This window comes from Leptidea sinapis, chromosome 21 (genome assembly GCF_905404315.1).
Source record: "Leptidea sinapis chromosome 21, ilLepSina1.1, whole genome shotgun sequence".
NCBI classification, from domain to species: Eukaryota; Metazoa; Arthropoda; class Insecta; order Lepidoptera; family Pieridae; genus Leptidea; species Leptidea sinapis.
In genome coordinates, this window is record NC_066285.1 from 5882681 (window position 1) to 5902977 (window position 20297).

At 35.7% G+C, this 20297-nt stretch overlaps 1 protein-coding gene across 14 annotated transcripts in view; it reads left to right on the forward strand.

The window, feature by feature from the left end:
- Positions 1 to 20297, forward strand: part of LOC126970415 (uncharacterized) — an 81914-nt gene that overhangs the window by 21872 nt on the left and 39745 nt on the right. For 3 of the 14 annotated variants that reach the window (XM_050816260.1, XM_050816259.1, XM_050816261.1), the window contains exons 6-10: positions 992 to 1165; positions 1329 to 1460; positions 3786 to 3887; positions 5987 to 6213; positions 9564 to 9709. The exons of 4 other annotated variants lie outside the window; for them this stretch is intronic. In XM_050816260.1, the coding sequence (XP_050672217.1) occupies positions 992 to 1165; positions 1329 to 1460; positions 3786 to 3887; positions 5987 to 6213; positions 9564 to 9705 (777 nt within the window). In that variant the 3' untranslated portion in view covers positions 9706 to 9709. Of the gene's footprint in view, positions 1 to 991; positions 1166 to 1328; positions 1461 to 3785; positions 3888 to 5986; positions 6214 to 9563; positions 9710 to 15262; positions 15339 to 18514; positions 18950 to 20033; positions 20152 to 20297 lie in introns of those variants that run through there. 7 more of the 14 variants (XM_050816263.1, XM_050816272.1, XM_050816262.1 and 4 more) reach the window with 6 other exon arrangements.

The window sequence follows — 20297 nt, forward strand, 5'->3', positions numbered from 1 at the left end:
CAAAGGACATGTGTCACATTAACTATGACTACAAATGGAGATGCTGGCTTTGAAATAATTGATATAATTTATTCGAACATAGTGCCGATGCAGGAATATTTAGGTGTACAGTAAGAAGAGTTAATTGAGAAAGGAATTTTAAGTTTAGAAACTAGATATTCAAGTTTAATAACTAACAGGCGACAATATAGAAAAGTAAAATTAGATTATATAGAGTTATAAATGTTATGTATGCAAATGCTTGATTTGCTGTTGAAATTTTCAAAGTAGCTATTTGTTTTCCAATAAAATTTGAGGAGATAATTTCAATCCCACGTCGTTTACAATGCTATTGAAACAATGGAAATGAATTCTTGCCACATCTGCTCACTAAGTAGTGGTAGTAAATAGTACAATATATACCTTTTGGCACTCATAAATGTTTTTTGTTTTACCAAAATGAATAAAGTGTTTTGTTTTGATTGAGCACAAAAATTCGAAAACTACTTCCTTTTATTATAATTATATTATCACTACTAATGTTATAAATGTGAATGTAAGTTTGTTTGTTACGCTTTCAAGCCTCAACCACTGAAACGATTTTGATGAGCTTTAGTACAGAGACTAGAACTTGGACAAGGACATAGGACATATACTTCTATCGTGATTAAGAGGTTTGGAGGGGTTGAAATAAGGGTGAAAGTTTGTATGGAAGTTTGTCATTATCATATTATATTGACACCATGAAACTTTGTATTTTTGCACTTGATATGAAAAAAAATGCATTTTATAATAATGTATTAACCACAGCAGTTTTATGTGTTTTATTCGCAATTTGTTAAAGCTAGTATAAGATAAGTGTACCTATAACTTTGATATTCTGTAATTGGATATGAAGTTTTTTTTCAGAGTTTGCAAGTTTGAATTGAACCATGCTTGTTCGCAGAACACCAACTATGTATCCAACAATGCAAATAGGACTGCGATAAATCTGATTTCAATCTGCTTTCAGGTTGTGGGTGTGGCTTTTCACGTGGGTAGTGGTTGTTCTTCCGCTGACAGCCATATAATAGGGCTTCAAAGAGCGAAAGCCTTGTTCGACCACGAAGAAAAAGCGGGGAGGAAAATGAATATTGTTGATATTGGGGGTGGCTTCTTGAGTGACAGAAGAGACAGAATTGATCAGGTAAGGCAGGAATTTAAAAAAACATGTAAAAATCGTTTTGATGATTAATATTCAAGTAATTGAAATCTTAAATAAATAGTTTGAATAAAATTTCATAATTTGAATTGCTTCCATTTGCGAATTCTAAGTTCTTATTTAAGTTTTCTTTCAATAAAATCATCAGGTATCTACACTCGTAAACGACGCATTAAAGAAGCTATTTCCTGATCCAAATATTCAAATTATCGCTGAGCCAGGCCGCTATATATGTGACTCCTCCATGGATCTCTACAGCAGCATCAGTAATGTTCGAAGGGTATAAAATTAGTTATTTTTTTTAATAAATTATTTTGAAAATAGTTTTATTTTAATTTGCAGTACATGTTTGCTCGTCTGTATACGTATTTATTTTTATTCTAAACATCGCAATAGTTGAGGTTACTATGATGATTGTAAATTTTAGGTTATGACAAGAAATTTTAGGCTAAATGCGTCTATTTTTTTGGTAAATGCGTCTGTGTAAAGCCTCGATATTATGGGTGCTGAACCTTTTTTTAAAGTCAATACTTGTATTGTCTTTGTTTTATACGTTTCTGTAAGAAACGTTTTGCAGTGCAGATGTAGTAGTCACCGTTTTTTCAAATACTTCTCCATAATTTTTTAATTTGATTTCAGATAAATGTTATACGAGTAGACAATTTTAAAATAAACCATTACAATGTTGATATTAACCTATATGGATATAGATACATTTTTGACAAACTGTGGCAAGATTACATAATTCACCGACTTGGCCATGGCATAAAAACCCACTTCGATCAATCCACCAAATATTTTGAATGTGGTGAAACCCAAAACGAGGAAACACTTAGTCCCTGTCATTTTATTTTAACTGTGAACATGGGTTGCGAAGGTTCTATTAAGAAGCATAATTGTACGGTGTCAATATTGTGATAGGTACTTTTTATTGAAAGACTTGACACTTAATCTAGTCATATTGGCTGCACTCAATTAATCATTCCAGTTGTATATTCATAAATTTGTTTGAATAAACTTATTGTTTCAGTGCAATTAATAAATATTTTATTACAAAATAAATGTATAGACATAATAATTTCTAGTAAAAATAATTCTTAATATTGCAGTCCTAAGACAATGTATAGAACGTCATTGAAGCCAAAAAAAAACATGGGTTAAGTTAAGTTAACCATTATTAAGATAGATATATAAAAATTACTTCGGACAATAGCAAAGGATATTATTTACATAAGTAGATGCGGGGTTATGAAATATTCATAATAGGCACACGACCAATATAATGTATGTTAATATTAAAATAAATATTATAGATTAATTGAAGGTGCATGACTATACATGCATAATGTATAAGCCTTTTCATTTCTAAGTATTCATGCTTATTTTAATTATTACGAAAGTAAAAGAAAAATAAATACAGCACGAAAATGCAATTAAATGTGCCAAAAGGAAGAAATATGGTCAAATGATTTGAGTTTTTCTTTAGTGCCAAAATCTGGCACGAGAATATTTTGGCGAGACAACACGTCTTGAGGATGCCTCGTGTAGAGGCGAAACACGTGTCGAATTGTTTTAAAACGTATATTAGCGGAATTAACACTAAAGATAAACTCAAATCATTTTGATAATTATGGATTTCCCAAAGTAACGCCTACTTCAATAAATAAATATAGTGTTGGGGATAGTAATGTCGTCCATCAAATGCTACACACAATACAGAAACATAATATATTAATTGCTTGATCGTGACAATTAATGTGTTCAATTAGGTCATTATCTATAAAAAACTTTATAGGGTTAGCTTGTATGGTTAATTTGTATGGTTGTTTTAATTAATATTAATATTAGATTATATATAAATGACATATTTTTGATAAATATTCTTATTCTATGATATACCTACTGCTTGCTTTAACTCAACTTTTAATATGAGTATATATTATTCTTTATTTTATATATCTTCTTTAGAAAATATTGAGAGCACCTGGATTGATCGTTGGGTAAATGCGTCATAGAGAAATGTAACGCATTTTCCCCATGTTAATTGAAATGCCCCTATAAGACAAAATTTTGCTATTTTTCACAGAGGCAGGATACATATACGTCACATGTAAAGTCTGAATTTAAAAAAGAGCTACTAAAGATCGTTTCAACCTCAAAAACTATCTAGTTTGAAAGTTATTCATAGTAGACGCATTTACCCAAAATGGAGTAAATTCGTGAAAAATCGACATTTTTATAAAACCCCTAATTACTTTTTTATGCGATACCCTAGAAGATACCTCATAAAACTTGAACATTACTCGTTAAAAAACACAGGTTTGATGAGATTTTTAAAAATGACTTAAGAGTTTTAATTTTTATGGGCCATCAAAATCAACAAACGAAAAATGTGACGCATTTGCCTCAGTTGACCTTAGTTACTTTTCGTATTTGAATTGAAATGTGCTATTACAAAAACCTATTTGATACTTAACTTAAATTTATCACAAAGAGCATACTCGAAGTAGAATACCTATAGGGTTAGATATATCAATATTTTCGTATGAAAACCCTTAAATATTTTCCCAATATATTTGTAACATGCGTGACTGTAACATTTCAGATAATGAAGGGAGAGCAAAGGGTGAATATGATTTATATGAATGATGGATTTTTTGGCTCTTTGAGATTCATTGATCCATGGCACAGTGTGAAGAGATTTGAGGTTAGTTAATATGAAATATCTTTACAGTTAATTGCAAATATCCTTAATTCCTAACAGTGGAACGATGGCTGGTCCATGCGTGAACGGGTGCTGCTCTTAGTGCCAGGTCAACCTGTTATAGTTAATAAATCATTGTATTTGTTGGAATTAATTACTTATTGTGTAATAATTATAATATAGTTATCACGACCATCATATGTTCACGAAGCATCCTTACACAAACAATGATTTCAAGCTCTAAAGGTTGATGCATCCAATGTACGATAATATTTTATATTTAAGCATTTAATTCTTTAAAACTTTTCTAATTTATATCATTTAAACACGACTCATATATTGGATGCAGCACCTTACAAACTAATTTATTATATATATTAGAGCCATTTTAACGTACTCTATTTGATTGAAAAGAGTTGCCGTTCAGTTTTTTTGTGTTTTTCTCACGAGCACACTTTTTTTTATTTATTTATTAATAAAAAACAAATTTTACAGTAGGTTCCAAAGCAATAAAAACCACTGAGGTTTATGCAATTGCTAAATTTAGTCTATACCAACAGAGTTAAATTAACAAAAGAAAAAATTATTCACAATCGTTAGAAACTTAGCTATACAGATAATACTTATAATTTTTCAAATAAAAGTAAAAGTACTTGATACTAATAATAGTTGAGCACGATAAGTTGATCGGTGGTCAGTCAAGTCTTAAAAAGTATTTTTTTAAACTATCTTTTAAATTTGTCTCAGTCAATGAGTCGGTCATGTCACTTGGCAGTTTATTAATCAGTCTAGGTACTATGTAAGCTGTTTTTCTTTCACCGAACGCATTGGATGCCCGATGCATGTGCAGCCGGTAACTTACAACAACTGCAAGTAACAGCGGTGCAACTTACATATGACAAATTCATTAATTTAAAATAAAGATTTGTTGTGACGATTCAAAAGCGATTAAGCGATTAAATAATTAATATGAATAGAGTTTATTTGACTTTGACTTTGTGTGCATCAGGCCACACGAAAACTCCGCCAGGGCAATGCTAATAGCTACACAACTATTATTTTGTTATATATGTAATTATATCCTGTATATATCTGCTTAATATATTTGTGTATCATCTTGTAGATTATTCTTATCTTGAGCCGACTTTGCCCGAACGAGCGTGACAGCTTAGTCTTTTTTTATATGACAATAAGGGACCTGACGAGCAGGACGTTCAGCTGATGATATTTGATATGCCCTGCCCATTACAACCGCCGCTCAGGATTCTTGAAAAACCTAAAAGTTCTGAGCGGCCCTACAATTGCGCTCGTCTTCTGAGACATAAGATGTTAAGTCTCATTTGCCCAGTAATTTACCTAGCTACGGTGCCCTTCAGACCGAAACACAATAATGCTTACACATTACTGCTTCACGGCAGAAAAAGGCACAGTTGTGTTACCCGTAATCTAGTCTTTCCTATCTCTTTCTATTCACTTGGGTGATCGTGATGAGTTGTCAACCAAAATAAATTGCTTAGCTTACTAGGAAGTAGGAATCTCAAAAAGTACAACTATTTGGAAAATTGTAAATACGTTTAGCGAATATTGCTTATATAACGAAAAAACATATATGAAAGAGAAAGAACCTCTGTATTGTTTTTAAAAGGTGAGACATAACTACTGTCGACATCACAATTGTTGACTTGCTGGTCACTCATAATTGGATAATTGAAAGAAAACTGCAACATAGCAGCAGCAATAGCAGTATTTGATCACGAAGGTGATTATGAAAGTATTCCACGAGCAGCGAAACGACGTCCCAGAGATGTCCAAACAGTACGACAGCTCGAGTAACAAATGCCTAGATTGTCGACAGTGTGGCCGTATTTATAGGGCTCGGCGCACGTGCACGTGTTTTCAATTGGAATTTTTTTACAATAATTTCACATCACAATGTATGAAATGACGATTTTTAAAACTAATTTCAACTAAAATTGTTGAACTGAATTATTCTCGTTTTTTTAATAGTATTAGCGCCGATATATACAATATAGGAACAGTACCTACTTTCATCAGCCTTTATATTATGAGTCAAACCCATTGCAATTTTTAAATACTTTCAGACGAAAACTGATTGTAAAGCAAATCAGCCAGAGGCAACGATAATCTGGGGACCAAGTTGTGACTCAACAGACCGTGTTATGGAAAACTTGGATATCAAGCTCCCGCCATGTTCGCCATTAGATTGGCTCTTCTTTCCGATTAGAGGCGCCTACAGCTTCGGATTTGCATGTGATTTCTCGTGCTTACAGAAATCTTTGATAAGATCAGTAATCTCCAGTGACTTATGGTGAGTACGTTTGCTGGAGACGATCTTGGCTTTGTATGGATTTAAATTTTTTTAATCACATTAAGGGACGAGACGAGCTACTCTACGTTACGAGTACGTTCCGATGATGGTAATTGATACTCTCTGCCCATCTGGGCAAATGAGACATAATATGTTAAGTCTCATTTGCCCAATCATTTCACTAGCTACGGGGCCTAACACAATAATGCTTACACTTTCCTACTTGACGGCAGAAACAGGCGCCGTTGTGTCACCCATAATCTAGCGGGCATCCTGTGTAAAGCAAGTAGTTCAAAATAAATTCACGCGCATGGCAACCGGAGCCCCGTGGTTCATCCGAAACGTTGACCTTCACCGCGACCTAGAGCTTCCGACAATAGCTCAACACTTTAAAGAGATCTCGCGACGCTTCTTTGACAAGGCGCCTAACCATCCCAACATCTTGGTTAGGAAGGCATGCGGGTACACCCCCCTTCACCATACTCTCAACCCAATAAGACGTCCCAGACACGTAACGGTAGACCCGGATGACGACATCACCATCGCGAACGCGACACCCACACAAACTCCGACACAGACACGCACACACCGCCTTCGCAGGCGTAGGCGCGGTCAACCACCGCAAACCACTGGCACTCGTCACTCTGACGATGGCCAGCGGCCCGCACCCTAGATACATCACACATTGTTTTGATACCCGACGAGACGTTAGTCCTCGTCCTGTAATCGCTTCACTACACTCACTTACACACGGACTGACTGACGGACTGACATACACCACTTACACAATCACAAACACACTCCACAAACAGACACAAACACAAACATACATGCACACAAACATTTAAACTATGTACATACATACAAACACACATACATGCAATCATAAACACATACATACACACTTACATACATTACACAAAACATCACCACACTCGCCGGCGAGTGTGCTCTTATCACCTTTTCATCTTTCATCTTCATTTCATCTTCATTTTCATTCTCTCTCCTTCCCACAAGCACACAGCCGGTCTGAGGTTCGAGTCTCCTTAGGAGACGCCCCGCGACTGTTGTTGCGTAGTCTTTGCGGCCTCCACGGCCCACGTCCTACTTCGCTGTGAAAGCCAGAGCTGCTAACAGCACAGAAGAGGTTTTAGTCGGTATGGGGTGTCCGCTTACGCGGACACTCGAGTCCGACATATTACGCCCCGTTCCGTGGCGTAAATACGTAACAGTATTTCCTCCTCTCAAAAAAAAAAAAAATCCTGTGTAAAGGAGCCTCCCACTGGTAAAATGCATTTGTCATGGACGTCTAAAGAAAGAGTTTGTGTGCTGCAAAGACCATATAGTCCATGCCAGGAAAGAATGCACAATATTTACAGCATTTTCAATCTCTTAAATGATTTTATAAATTCTCTGAAAATTTAAGCTATTTATTGTCAATGACACTTAGATTGAGGATTGGTCTCCGCTGTTTTCCAACTAGATACCGCACTACCTAAGAACAAAGCTTTTTTATTACAGCAACTATTTATGTTTGCGTGCATCTTGACACTCAATGGCATATTTCAAATATTGTAACATACGCTTCGTGTTATTTTATATTGAAACAAGCTGACCCAGCAAACGTTATTAAAATCGCGATACAAAAGTAACTGTTGATCGTAGATGGTTGAAAATTTGAAGTTGTATGTATTTTTATATGCCGACTCATAATCAAACAAATTTAAAAAAAAAATGTCAAAAAAAAATATATAAAAAAAGTATGGCGTAGATCACCCTTAAAATTAAGGGGGATGAAAAATTGATGTTGTCCGATTCTCAGACCAACCCAATATGCACTCAAAATTTCATGAGAATCGGTCAAGTCGTTTCGAAGGACTTTCTTTAACTACAAACACCGCGACATGAGAATTTAATATATTAGGTTAATAATGCAAAATACTTACTGAAGATGTGTAATCCCAGTGTCTTTCTTATTTCTTGTAGTATTATTTTTATAAAGTTTTACTACGCAACCCGGCATTTTGGTTTCAATTAGAAGCAAAGTTTAACAGAACATGTGGCAACGATACACATTGTTCAAGACTGTCGAGACAGTAATACACTAATTATACGCCTACTCGGGCGTAATATTAGTCGCTGCACTTTGCGATTACGCCTGCAGTATCTAGTTGAAGCGCAGCGGATACAAATCCTTAATCTAAGTGGTCTCAATTTTGTTTTCTTTTTGTGTTTTGAATATTTTGACTGGTACTGGCTAGTTTAGAAATTACTGGGCAAATGAGACTTTACAACTCATGCCTCAAGGTGACGAGCGCAGTTGTAGTGCCGCTCTGAATTTTTGGGTCTTTCAAGAATCCTGAGCTGCACTGCATTTTAATTGGCAGGGCGTATCAATTACCATCAGCTGAACGTCTGGCTCGTCTCGTCCCTTATTTTCATTTAAAAAAAATTGTTAACTTTGCGTAGAAACTATCGTCAGCTAGCGAAAACCTTCAAAAAGTCTTCAAATAGTTTTCTGTGTTCAGTGTATTGGATGGCCAAGTTAATGTTTTTATTTGAAACATAAAAGATTTTTAATATTATATGGTCACTGTAAGATTATGTTAGCTTAGCTAATTACGTTCTAACTTAATACAAAAGGACCCTTAAGTAGGGACTAAATAAATTGACCGACATTTTATTACATGGATCTCACAACTTTTTACGGTAGAATAAATGAGTTGCGAGACTTGGTTTTTTTTACAAGCTATGTGTTTGATGGTATTTTAATATCGTTAAATTATTCAACTCTCAGATTGTGGCTCCATCTACAGGACCTACTTTACAGTTGATAACCTGCTCAACCCAAACATTTGCATATAATGAAATTGACTTGAGATGTCGCTTTTGCAAATCAAAACAAAAAGTTAAGTAGATCTTGCAGATAAAGCCTTGTACAATGCATACAAGATTTTGGAACGGTTTGCTCAGTTGGAAGAGCGCTCGCACGGAACGCGACGGTCAACGGATCAGCCTAGCTATCCAGCACGGAAATGCTGCCAGTATTCTTGGTAGACTTCCACGTAATGTTAGTTTTAATTTTATGTGGTCATAGTATTGGAAATATAGTTATAAGTTTTGTTTTGTGTCAAATATATTTGATTATTTTACAAATTACACATATTGAAATTCATTTAATACTCATCCATTGGTTGTGGTTCAGTAAACATACGAATTACAAGAGGCTTATAGTAGGTGAAGTATTACACGAATAGCCTTTTTGACCAGTTAACGTCAGGGGGCATGATTAACTAAAGTGTAACGAACTTCAATTATTTTTGTAAATAATTCCTTTTCTTTTTTTACAGGAACAAGATAAAAGGCCACGCAGTATACAAATCCAACGAATTCGTTGAAAATCCTGTGTTGTCCGAGCCTCTTCCATCGACGTGTCCACCACTGTATCACGTTGATTGGCATTTCAATAATAATACATTAAAAAGTTTATGAGAAATTTCTATTGGTTTTCCGTTTCATGAATTCATAATAGAATATCATGTATATCTGTCTACCGTACACAGGCTGCCGCAAATTTCAAAGTCAAGCTGAAAACAAAAGGACAGGCTAGATCGGAAACATCAGAAAATCAGAAAAAAAAATCCATCCCCACCTTTAGAAATTATGGGAACTAAACAAAAAAAAGTAGATTTTCTCCATTTTGTAACCATTTCTTGGTTTTTGTGGTTTATGTTTTTTATTTCTGCCAATTTCAAACGTGTCACCATAAACTTAAATAACATCTGTAATCACAAACAATTGCCCCGATATATTATTAAAAGGCATATAAGGCATTTATTTTCTCAAAATTGATTCCTTTAGAATTCTTTTTGATGTCATTTCTAATAACTACTAAATAGTACTACCGCTTCGGAAACAAATGGCGCTCTGAGAGAGAAGAAGAGGCGCAAGAAACGCTCCCAGCATTCTTTTTTTGCGCTCTTTTCAATAAAAATATACAATATTGTACAGTCATTTCTATCGCTATAAAACAACCATAATCTAGTCCCAGGCTGTCCGATCACTTAGATATTCAACTGTGGAGTAGTAGGATTTACGACAGAGCCATTTTTTAATAAAACATTTAAATTTATTTATAGATAATGCCTGAACAGTGGCTGGGACTTTATTATAGAAGTGTATACATTTACTCTTAAAGCTATTATGTATCTTATGAAGCCTACTAGAATGAGTTACAAGCAATCCCTTATTTCTAGTGTTATAATAATGAAAATCACTATTAAGAGCAAAAAGGTGACGATTTTTGTGAACGTATATTAAATTTTCATAAATGTACTGAGAATGAACAGTCATAATATTTTTTTCTTTAAATTTTTCTTTGGGAGACTGTCTATAACCAAGCTGATATATAGCACGAACAGCTCTCTTTTGCAGAGCAAACATTATATCAATGTCAGCAGCATGACCCCATAGTAAAATACCGTACGTCATGATGCTATGAAAATAACTGAAGTACACTTATCTAGCGGTCGTAAAATTCGTGTACTCTCTAATCTTTCTAACTGCATATGCTGCAGAGCTGAGTCTATCTGCTAGATGGGCAATATGTGGACTGAAGCTTTTTATCTAACGTGATACCCAAAAAAGACCGTAGTGTTCACAAGTTATAAGTACGTTAGTTTGTACCTTGTTAAGTGAATTATCATCAGCAATCAGTACAATCTCATGGCTATCATCTACCACAAACGGTAGATCGTTAACATATATAAGAAACAAGAAAGGACCGAGAATAGAACCCTGTGGAACACCTATTCCCACAGGTTTACCCGAAGACTGTTTGCCATTTACATCGGCTATCTGAACTCTTTCGCTTAAATATGATTATAACAGATTTAGGGCTCTATTTTTCACTATATAATGCTTTAGTTTTAGGAGTAAAGTTTCATGCTGAACGCACTCAAATGCTTTGGACAAATCACAAAAAATGTCCAATGCATCCTGTGACTCTTCCCAGGCGTCGAAGATGTGCTCTATGAGTTTAGTACCCGCATTAATTGTTGATAAGCCCCTTGTGAAACCAAATTGATTTTTGTTCATTATTAATTGATAAATTAACAAAATCTGCTTTTTTGTTTATAGGGAACATGGGATGGATATTTTTTTTTATTTTTCTGATGATGATTATTTACCATCTAGCCTATCATTCTGTTTCGGCTTGACATTGAATTTTGTGACACTATGTATAGTACCTTCCATCATCACCTGAAACGTCGGTGGCGCGATAGGTTCAGTCGTTGACTTTCACCACGGAGCCACTAATGGGAGGCTCCTTTGCACAGGATGCCGGCTATATTATGGGTACCACAACGGCACCTATTTCTGCTGTGAAGCAGTAATGTGTAAACATTACTGTGTTTCGTTGTAAAGGATGTCGTAGCTAGTGAAATTACTGGGCAAATGAGACTTAACATATTGTCTCAAGGTGACGAGCGCAACGCCTGCTGTATCTATTTGGAGCGCAGTGGAGACCAATAATTTATCCAAGCAGAATATGTATAAAAAATTTGCGTTTGACATTGAGTGTAAATGGAATCCTATAAGTCACACTACACGCAAGAACAAATCTCTTAACCTTTGACGAAATAAAAATAGGTACAAATAAGATTAAACTTAAACGTGTAATAATATTGTACAAGTACATGTATCTACGTAAGTACATAATAAAGTTCACGTAAATGTTACAATGCGGGACCACACTTGCTTTTGACTTTGATAAAGTATCTTTATTTTCCCAGGTGAAACATAATGTCTTCCGCTCAGTGCAAATGTTTCTAAATTGCGATATTTTTTTAAATTAGATATATTTTGTTGTTATTATGCAAAGTATTTTTGACAGCATTTTCTTTTCTTTTTCTTTTTTTTATAATAACCATAAAACTATGCCCTGTGCTTCCCCGGGGCGTAAAAAGAATAGGGAAGTCCCAAGCCCAAGGGTGTAGTAAAAGGAGGGTATGGGAAATTACCAGTGGGAGGCTCCTTTGCACAAGATTCCGGCTAGATTATGGGTATACAACGGCGTCTTTGTCTGCCGTGAAGCAGTATTGTGTAAGCATTATTGTGTTTCGGTCTGAAGGGCGCCATAGCTAGTGAAATTACTGGGAAAATGACACTTAACATATTATGTCTCAAGGAGACGAGCCCAATTGTAGTTCCCATTAGAATTCTTGGAATTTACAAGAATCTTCAGCGGCACTACATTGTAATGGACAGGGCGTATCAATTACCATCAGCTGAACGACCTGCTCGTCTCGTCCCTTATTGTCATAAAAAAAATCGTTTAGCAATCCATACAATTATGTTATTGCAACGTTATTACATAATTATACAATGATTTAAGTTTTCTTTAGTGTTAATTCCGCCAATATTTGTTTTTAAAACAATTCGACACGTGTTTTGCCTCTACACGAGGCATCCTCAGGACGTGTTGTCTCGCCAAAATCTGGCACGAGACTGAATCAAATGAGCTGGAAGCCGCTCTTTATACACTCTTTTTATACCCTCGTCCCATGAAATGACGCGCTGTGATTGGTCGGCTGTTGTGACGTATTACCCCCGGAAGAGACACGTAACAAAGGTGATGGGACTAAATTTGTTTGTTCATTCAACAATGTAAACATGTTATTTTTGTGTTTTATTATTTCTAATTGCTCTAACACATTGAAGCGAAATCCTTTTTCACGTGTATGTAAAATATTAAAATTATTATTGTTTCCGAGTGAGTAACCTGTATCAATTAAATGTTTCGCGAAGTACGACTTTTCGGGATGATTATTCCTAAATGCGGCAATATGCTCCTTTAATCTAATTTCGAAATTTCGACCTGTTTGACCTATATATATCCCGTTACAAGTGTCACAACTTAGTTTATAAACGCCGGATTTTTCGGAATTATTTAATCGATCTTTGCCATTACATATTCGACTGACATTGTGACTCGTTCGGAAGGACACATTAATATTGTTTTTCCTAAATATTTTAGCTATTTTATCTGATATTGGACCAATATATGTCAAACTACCCACATATTTGGTATTTGATTGTGGTGGGACGGGATAAAGTTCTGAATTAATTAAATGTTTTTGTTTATTTTTAATTAATTTGTTCACTAACTGTTTTGTATAGCCGTTGGAAACCGCGTTTTGCTACATTGTATTAAGTTCTTTCGCGAAGCTGTCACGGGACAGTGGAACTGACATTAATCTGTGAACATAGCAGCGGAAGGCCGCTAGTTTATGTTGTACGGGGTGGCAAGATGACGCGATTATTGTTTACTTTATCTATTCGTCTTTATAATTTTCATCCGTCTAATTTTGTAATAGGCAATACATGTAATAATATAAAAGTATTAATTCGTTGAAATTAAACGGTGTAAATTGTAAATTAGGCTTAAATATATGATTTAAAAAAACCTTCACCATAAAATTACCTCAAGTGATAATTTGATTTTGGAAAATAATTCCATTCCAATTCAAAACACTTGGTATTAATACAGTGACGTGAATATACTCTCTAACGGCCGTACCCAAAATTCACTCTATCTCTTACTTGAGATAAAAATCTTAACTATCGTGGACTTCTCTGTCCTAATAAACTTATCGACGGTAACTCACCTTATCCGTACACGCTGTCTGTAAAAGGGACGACGGCTTACCAGCGATAGAAATTTGTATGGCAATTGCAATTCACGCGTCCCAATATAAGGCGATAAGAATGACTTATCGGGTATATTGGGACAGCTTCAGATTACTGACAGTAGAAGGTAGTAATTTATCTCTATCTGTAGATAGTATAACTAAACAGTATGGTCTTTTTAAGTGGTATTTTTGCTACATATTTATTATCCACATCTACTGTGTTTTTATTTAACGCAAAGTAAAGTTATTCCAATTTTTTTTTGCCTTTATCGTATTTTGACCACATAATGCGAAAGGGTAATGAGAGCCTGGAGAAATTAATCGTAGTTGGGAACAAAAATGGCAAGAGAGACCGAGGCCAATCTCCTACTGGATGGACCGACCAATTAAAAGACTCCAAGTCGCCAAGGTTTAGCTCCGTCGCGTCGTCAGGGCCACGATGGACAGAAGCAGATGGCAACAAATAGTTCACTCATGACCACGATCCTCAGTCATGTGGGAACGACTAGATGGAGTCTTTATCTTACCTTTATCACTACAGAATTACATGACAGGAAGAAGTATTTTTAAACTTGGAGTAACTTTTCATTGCGTTTATTAATAAGACAGCTAAATAAAATAATTAAGGAAAATTGTAACGTTGAATAAGGACTGTGGATTATTGCTGCTGATGGAGAGGAAAGGATCTCTGTTTTGGCTTAGATTATCGTTTGACTTGGAGAACCTACACTAAAATATCGTGGAGATTTGCTCCTGCTAGCTCTATTATATTGTATAATACTGACAAAACACCTCTATTTACAAGAAAAGATGGACACTTTGCTTAATTTTTTACGTAACGTGGTGGTCGTTTAGTGATATACAGAATATCACCCACACACACCTAGTGCACCAGTGGGTGGATCCTCTGCACAGGATGCCGGCAAGATTATGGGTACCACAACGGCGCCTATTTCTGCCGTGAAGCAGTAATGTGTAATCATTCGGCCGTAGGGCACCGTAGCGAGTGAAATTACAGGGCAAATGTGACTTAACATCTTACGAGTATGTCCCAAGGTGACGAGCGCAATTGTAGTTTCTGGTGAAGAGAATTGGAATGGGCAGGGCTTATCAATTACCATCAGCTGAACGTCCTGCTCCTCTCGTCCCTTATTTTAATTAAAAACAAAACTGCTGTCATCACAGTTCAAATGTCAAAATTATTTAACAGAATACGATTATTTTAGTTGTAGTAAATAAGATATTTTTTTTTCGTTCAGTCCATATCTCTATAATATAATATTCTGATACGAGTATACGACTCGTATCAGAATAAACCACGTAATATGCAGATAATAAACACATTTCGTATAAATTATATACTACAGCTGTTGATTTTTGACGTACTTCGGATGTCCCTGTGGATTTAACACATCTGTATTTTTTAATCAGGTAGGTCTTCAATCATTAAGTAGTTTTGCGTAAATAAATCTAATGTGATTTTAAATTAGGTGGGCATTTACTATTTGAATCGATAATATTTATTTTGTTTGATTAACGCGAGTATTACACATTAAAATAAAATACTTTATAAAGGATTAAAACGCGTGTAATTGTAATTGTGTTTTTTGATGTTTCATTTCATCAGCAGTCCCCCTGAAAACGACATCTGGAAAGGTCTTGAAACGTCGGTTTAACTAAAATAATAATAAATGTATCTTTTACGCAAAAATCTAATTTAAAAACAAAGTTAAAATTACACGCGTTTTAATCCCTTAAAAAGTGTTTTATTTTAATGAATAATATTTATAATACATATATTTATAAATACATATATTTATAAATATATAATATTTATAAATAAGGCATTCATTACCTACCGGTAGACGGAAAAGTTGTATAAAAATACATTACCAATGTACTCTAGTGGGTTCTAGGAGGTTCTATCCATTGTTAAATACGCTTCTAACATGGTTTGCATTTGTTTTTTGTTTCAATATTATAGTATTTTCTAACTTGATAGTCTTGTTTAAATAACTTGAAATTAATGCCCGCAGCTTAAAATCTAAAAGTACAAGTAAACAACAAGCAAAATAGATTTTATTATATTTTTGTAAAAAGCTTATAAGTTGGTCGTACAATAAATACCTTTATTAGTTTACGGTGTGTGTGCATTAATACATATACTGTACTCGATAACTTCTTTCGAATTTGCTTTTACTTAAATATTTACATTTTCTTTTCTTTTGAGTTACTCGTGGAAGGCATTGAATATTTGACGTTTGAGTTCTTTTTGTTGCATCACTTTACATATATTGTAATTGAAGTGATATGTAAAATTGTTAATTAAAAAGAATGACAATGAGTTTCTTGCCACTTCTTGTCATAAAAGCTGGTGGTATTTTTTTTTATGGACTAGGAGGACAAACGGGCGTACGGGTTACCTGGTGTTAAGTGATCACCGCCGGCTACATTCTCTTGCAACACCAGAGAAATCACAAGAGCGTTGCCGGCCTTTAAGGAAGGTGTACGCGCTTTTTTGAAGGTAACCACGTCTTATCGTCCCGGAAACACCGCACAAGGAAGGTCCCAGTATTCCGATACTAGGCGAGGCTTTAAGGGAAGTGTTGTCGAAGAGCGGTGATACGACAAATGGGGTTTTTTACGCAACCCAAGTTCGATACGCCTGTTTTTTGCAGTCAAATGTTTCTTTAACTAACGCATCGAACCAGGGCTGTGATCTGCCACCGATCGGTACTACAGAGCTTGGTATAAAAATATCCATGCCCTGCAGTATCACATCGGCTACTGCAACAGCGCAGGGACTAGGATCATCCGAAGGGAAACAAACCTTGCCCCAACGGTAGGATGCAAAAAAGGAACGCATCCTATCCCAATCTGCAGACTTGTAGTGCCGTGCCGTAAACGCGGCGGGTCGTTGGTGGTCTGCGACGTTGGCGTCGGATGGGCACTACACTCCTGATCAGGCAATGGTCGGACGTTCCGAGAGGGGCGTCGACAAAGACCTGGTAACTATCGGGATGTAGTTGGCATGTGGCTATCCACATCCGGGAGCCGCGTTGGCGACTCAACCAATTGGGACAGACCATACGCCAATGCAAAATTATGCACAGATCGCCCTGCATAGTCTGTAGTACGTGATCCACGCCATTCGGCATTGTGCCCGTTGAAATCACCCAAGACTACGATTTCAGCGGAGGGGATCTGTGCAAGCACGTCGTCAATTGCCACTTGAACGCAGCGATCGGTTTCTGCGTTACCCCTATGGGACCTGTAAACACACATATAGATGCGAACGCGGTCCTCTAAATCTACGCGGAGCCAGAGAGTAAACAGGTAGACAGACTACCCTCAAAATTGCCCAGACGGCGACAACAGATATCCTCCCTAACGTACATACATACCCCGGCATGAGGCAAAAAATTGTGCTCAATTTTGTACCCGGGGTACGTTAAATAAGACGTATCGCTAGGTCGAGATATCTGCGTCTCCGTAAGGAAACACAAGGCCGGCTGCGCCGTCTCAAGGTGGTGGTGGACGGCGTTTAAGTTGGAGTGAATTCCCCTGATGTTACAAAAGTCCACATTAAGCGTGGAGCGGGGTGCCGTGGTGTTGCTGCCCTGTTTGTCCTGTGATATACGCGGTACTGTGCTCTCCCCAGAATACGAGGGGCAGCCCGAGCGCGAATGCTCGGGGAGGGATTCTCCGGCTCTACTAGAGCCGATACCCTCCTGGGGTACTTTCCGTTTTGATACCGCTCTCATATTTTGTTGGGGGGAAAAGGGGGGGAGGGGAACCTGTACGAAACATAGCGGCACTAGGCCGCTACTTCACGCCGGTATTCTGTGCGAGTGTGGTAAGTTACCCGGACGAGTCTGGCCCGATTGTGCTGACGTCAAAACACGGTAGCGTGACTCTCCCACTTTCAATAAGCCCGTAGTCGCCTCTTACGACACCCTTGGGCCTGGGACTACCCTATTCTTTTTACGCCCCGGGGAAGCACAGGGCAAAATATACATGTGTAAGGTGATTTTAATTTGATTTGATTTATGTATTACTCGGTGCAGACCAGGTATCCAATATCAGGTACTGGTCATGGAAATAAACAAAAATGATTAAAAAGCAAATTTTACAATTATCGCACAATTAAAACAAGTCTGAAAACTGTGTGTGTGTGTATGTGAGTGAGTGTGTGCATATTGTATGTTTAAGTTGGGACCTTTAATCTGAGTGTGAAAATATGACGTGTTATTACTAATATTACCCATACAATAAATAAAAATCACTTTGTAAGTAATCAATAATAACTTGATAAAAACCGAGTGAAGATTAGAAGTATGCATTTGATTTCTTATCTTATCTGATACAGTAATACAGTAGAAGTATTATTTAAAAGACTTTATTCGTCTGACATATATAAACGTCGTAGGTATATTGTTAAAGCCGTGGTATTACAATTTCACTAGTGATATAAAAATAAATTTATGTATATTACAAATGAAGTTATTTGTGTGAGACTTAGAGCGTTCTGATTGGTAATTTTTATATAATATATTTTTATATATAATAAATACAAGAAATAGACCAATCAGAAGCGGCCTAAAAAACTAACGACCAATTAAATTGTCAAACTATCATTGCCTTACAATATCAGTATATCTTACCCTGTACCCTTGACATTACAATGTCACTAAAACAAGGCAGTTAAATAGTAAAATATGAAGTCGATTGACAATATACCGTTACGTTATAATATCACTAGTGAAATTGTAATATCACGGATTTGACAATATATAAGCGACATATACACATCAAAATTGATATGTGCTAAAACGTGAATGTAACATTAAGTATATTTTAGGACGAAATGTTGGAATCGAAAAAAGTTTTTGTATTGAAAGAAGAATCTTCTGAAGATGTGGCAAGAGCGATGATTGAAGGTGGAGGTCAAAAAGAATCATTATTTTTACTGGATCTTGACGAAGTGTATCACCGCATACAATATTTTAAGTCTCGTTTGCCAAGGGTGCAAATATTTTATGGTACGATATAATTCTTTGCTAATCTATCTATCACTATGAAAATTTATGCAACGTATTTGGGGAATGATTGGTGTCATTTTATTTGAAAATAACCTTTTCAATGGTACAATTTATAATGTATCATTCATGATTGTGCACGAAAAATACATTAAAGCATTCCTGTATTTAATGCATTTTTCGCTCATTCTAACTGAATTTTTAGGAATCCGTTTTATGTAAGTAAAATATGAAAATTGGGCCCAATAGTTAAGGTTCTTAAATAGGTTATTAGTACTTAAATAATTACAAAGTAGATTTAAGTGTATGCTTATAAAAAAAATGGGGTTGCTCTCCGGGAGTGCCGGCAAAAGTGAAAACTTGAACAACGTTGTGCATTTTTGAATATTTTGGAATAGTTAGGGATTAATTTCCCACAAATTGATTTATTTATCAGTATAAAAGTACCTAGCATTTATGTGGTTAAATTCAATATTCATTTATCGTACAAAAAATGACAATTTATATAACTTCAGAACTATTACAATTATTTTACATCAAAAAGTTTATCTCTCAGAAAAATCAACTATCAATATATCCATAATTTCAACGACTGTCTAACAAAAATTCGATCAGGCCACATGTCATAGGGCAAGTTTAACATTTTATATCCATCCCAAGAAAAGAAAAGTGCTCAACGCCGCTAAAGAAGTTTTCTCTTCAAAAAACTAATAGTATATAGTATCTTTTAACGATGCAAATATTTTATCATTTCTCTTTGTTTCGTCGCCCTTGAATGATTTCACTGTAGAATATCTTGATATAAAAGAGTGGCAACGGATTTCTTGCTACTTCTTCTCATTTGCTCAACCCTTTACGAAGTAGCAGTAGATTCAATAAGAAAAAAATATTTTTTTGACATTCATAAGTGTCATTCCCGTGACCTACATCAATAAAGTGATTTTGATTCTAGTTGATTTGAATTGAATAACCAATTTTGTTTTTGATATAAAATATGAAATGTAACAATATATCTGCACGGAAATATTTTTAATAGCACCCTGTTATGTTGTATGGTAACTTTAATATATTCTTGTATTTCTTTTAGCAATGAAGGCCAATGACGTTGAACAAATATTGAAAATGGCAGTTTATACCGGGCTTGGTTTCGATTGCGCTTCGCCTGGTGAAATTGATAAAGTACTTCAGCTGAACGTTAACCCATTGTAAGATTTTTCTAACACTGTTTTTGACAATAAGAGATCAGACGAGTAGGACGTTCAGCTACCATGACAGCATGATACACCCTGCCCATTCCTGCCATTCCGAAGCGGCAGTAGTACCTAGTATATTAGAAATGACATCAAAAAGA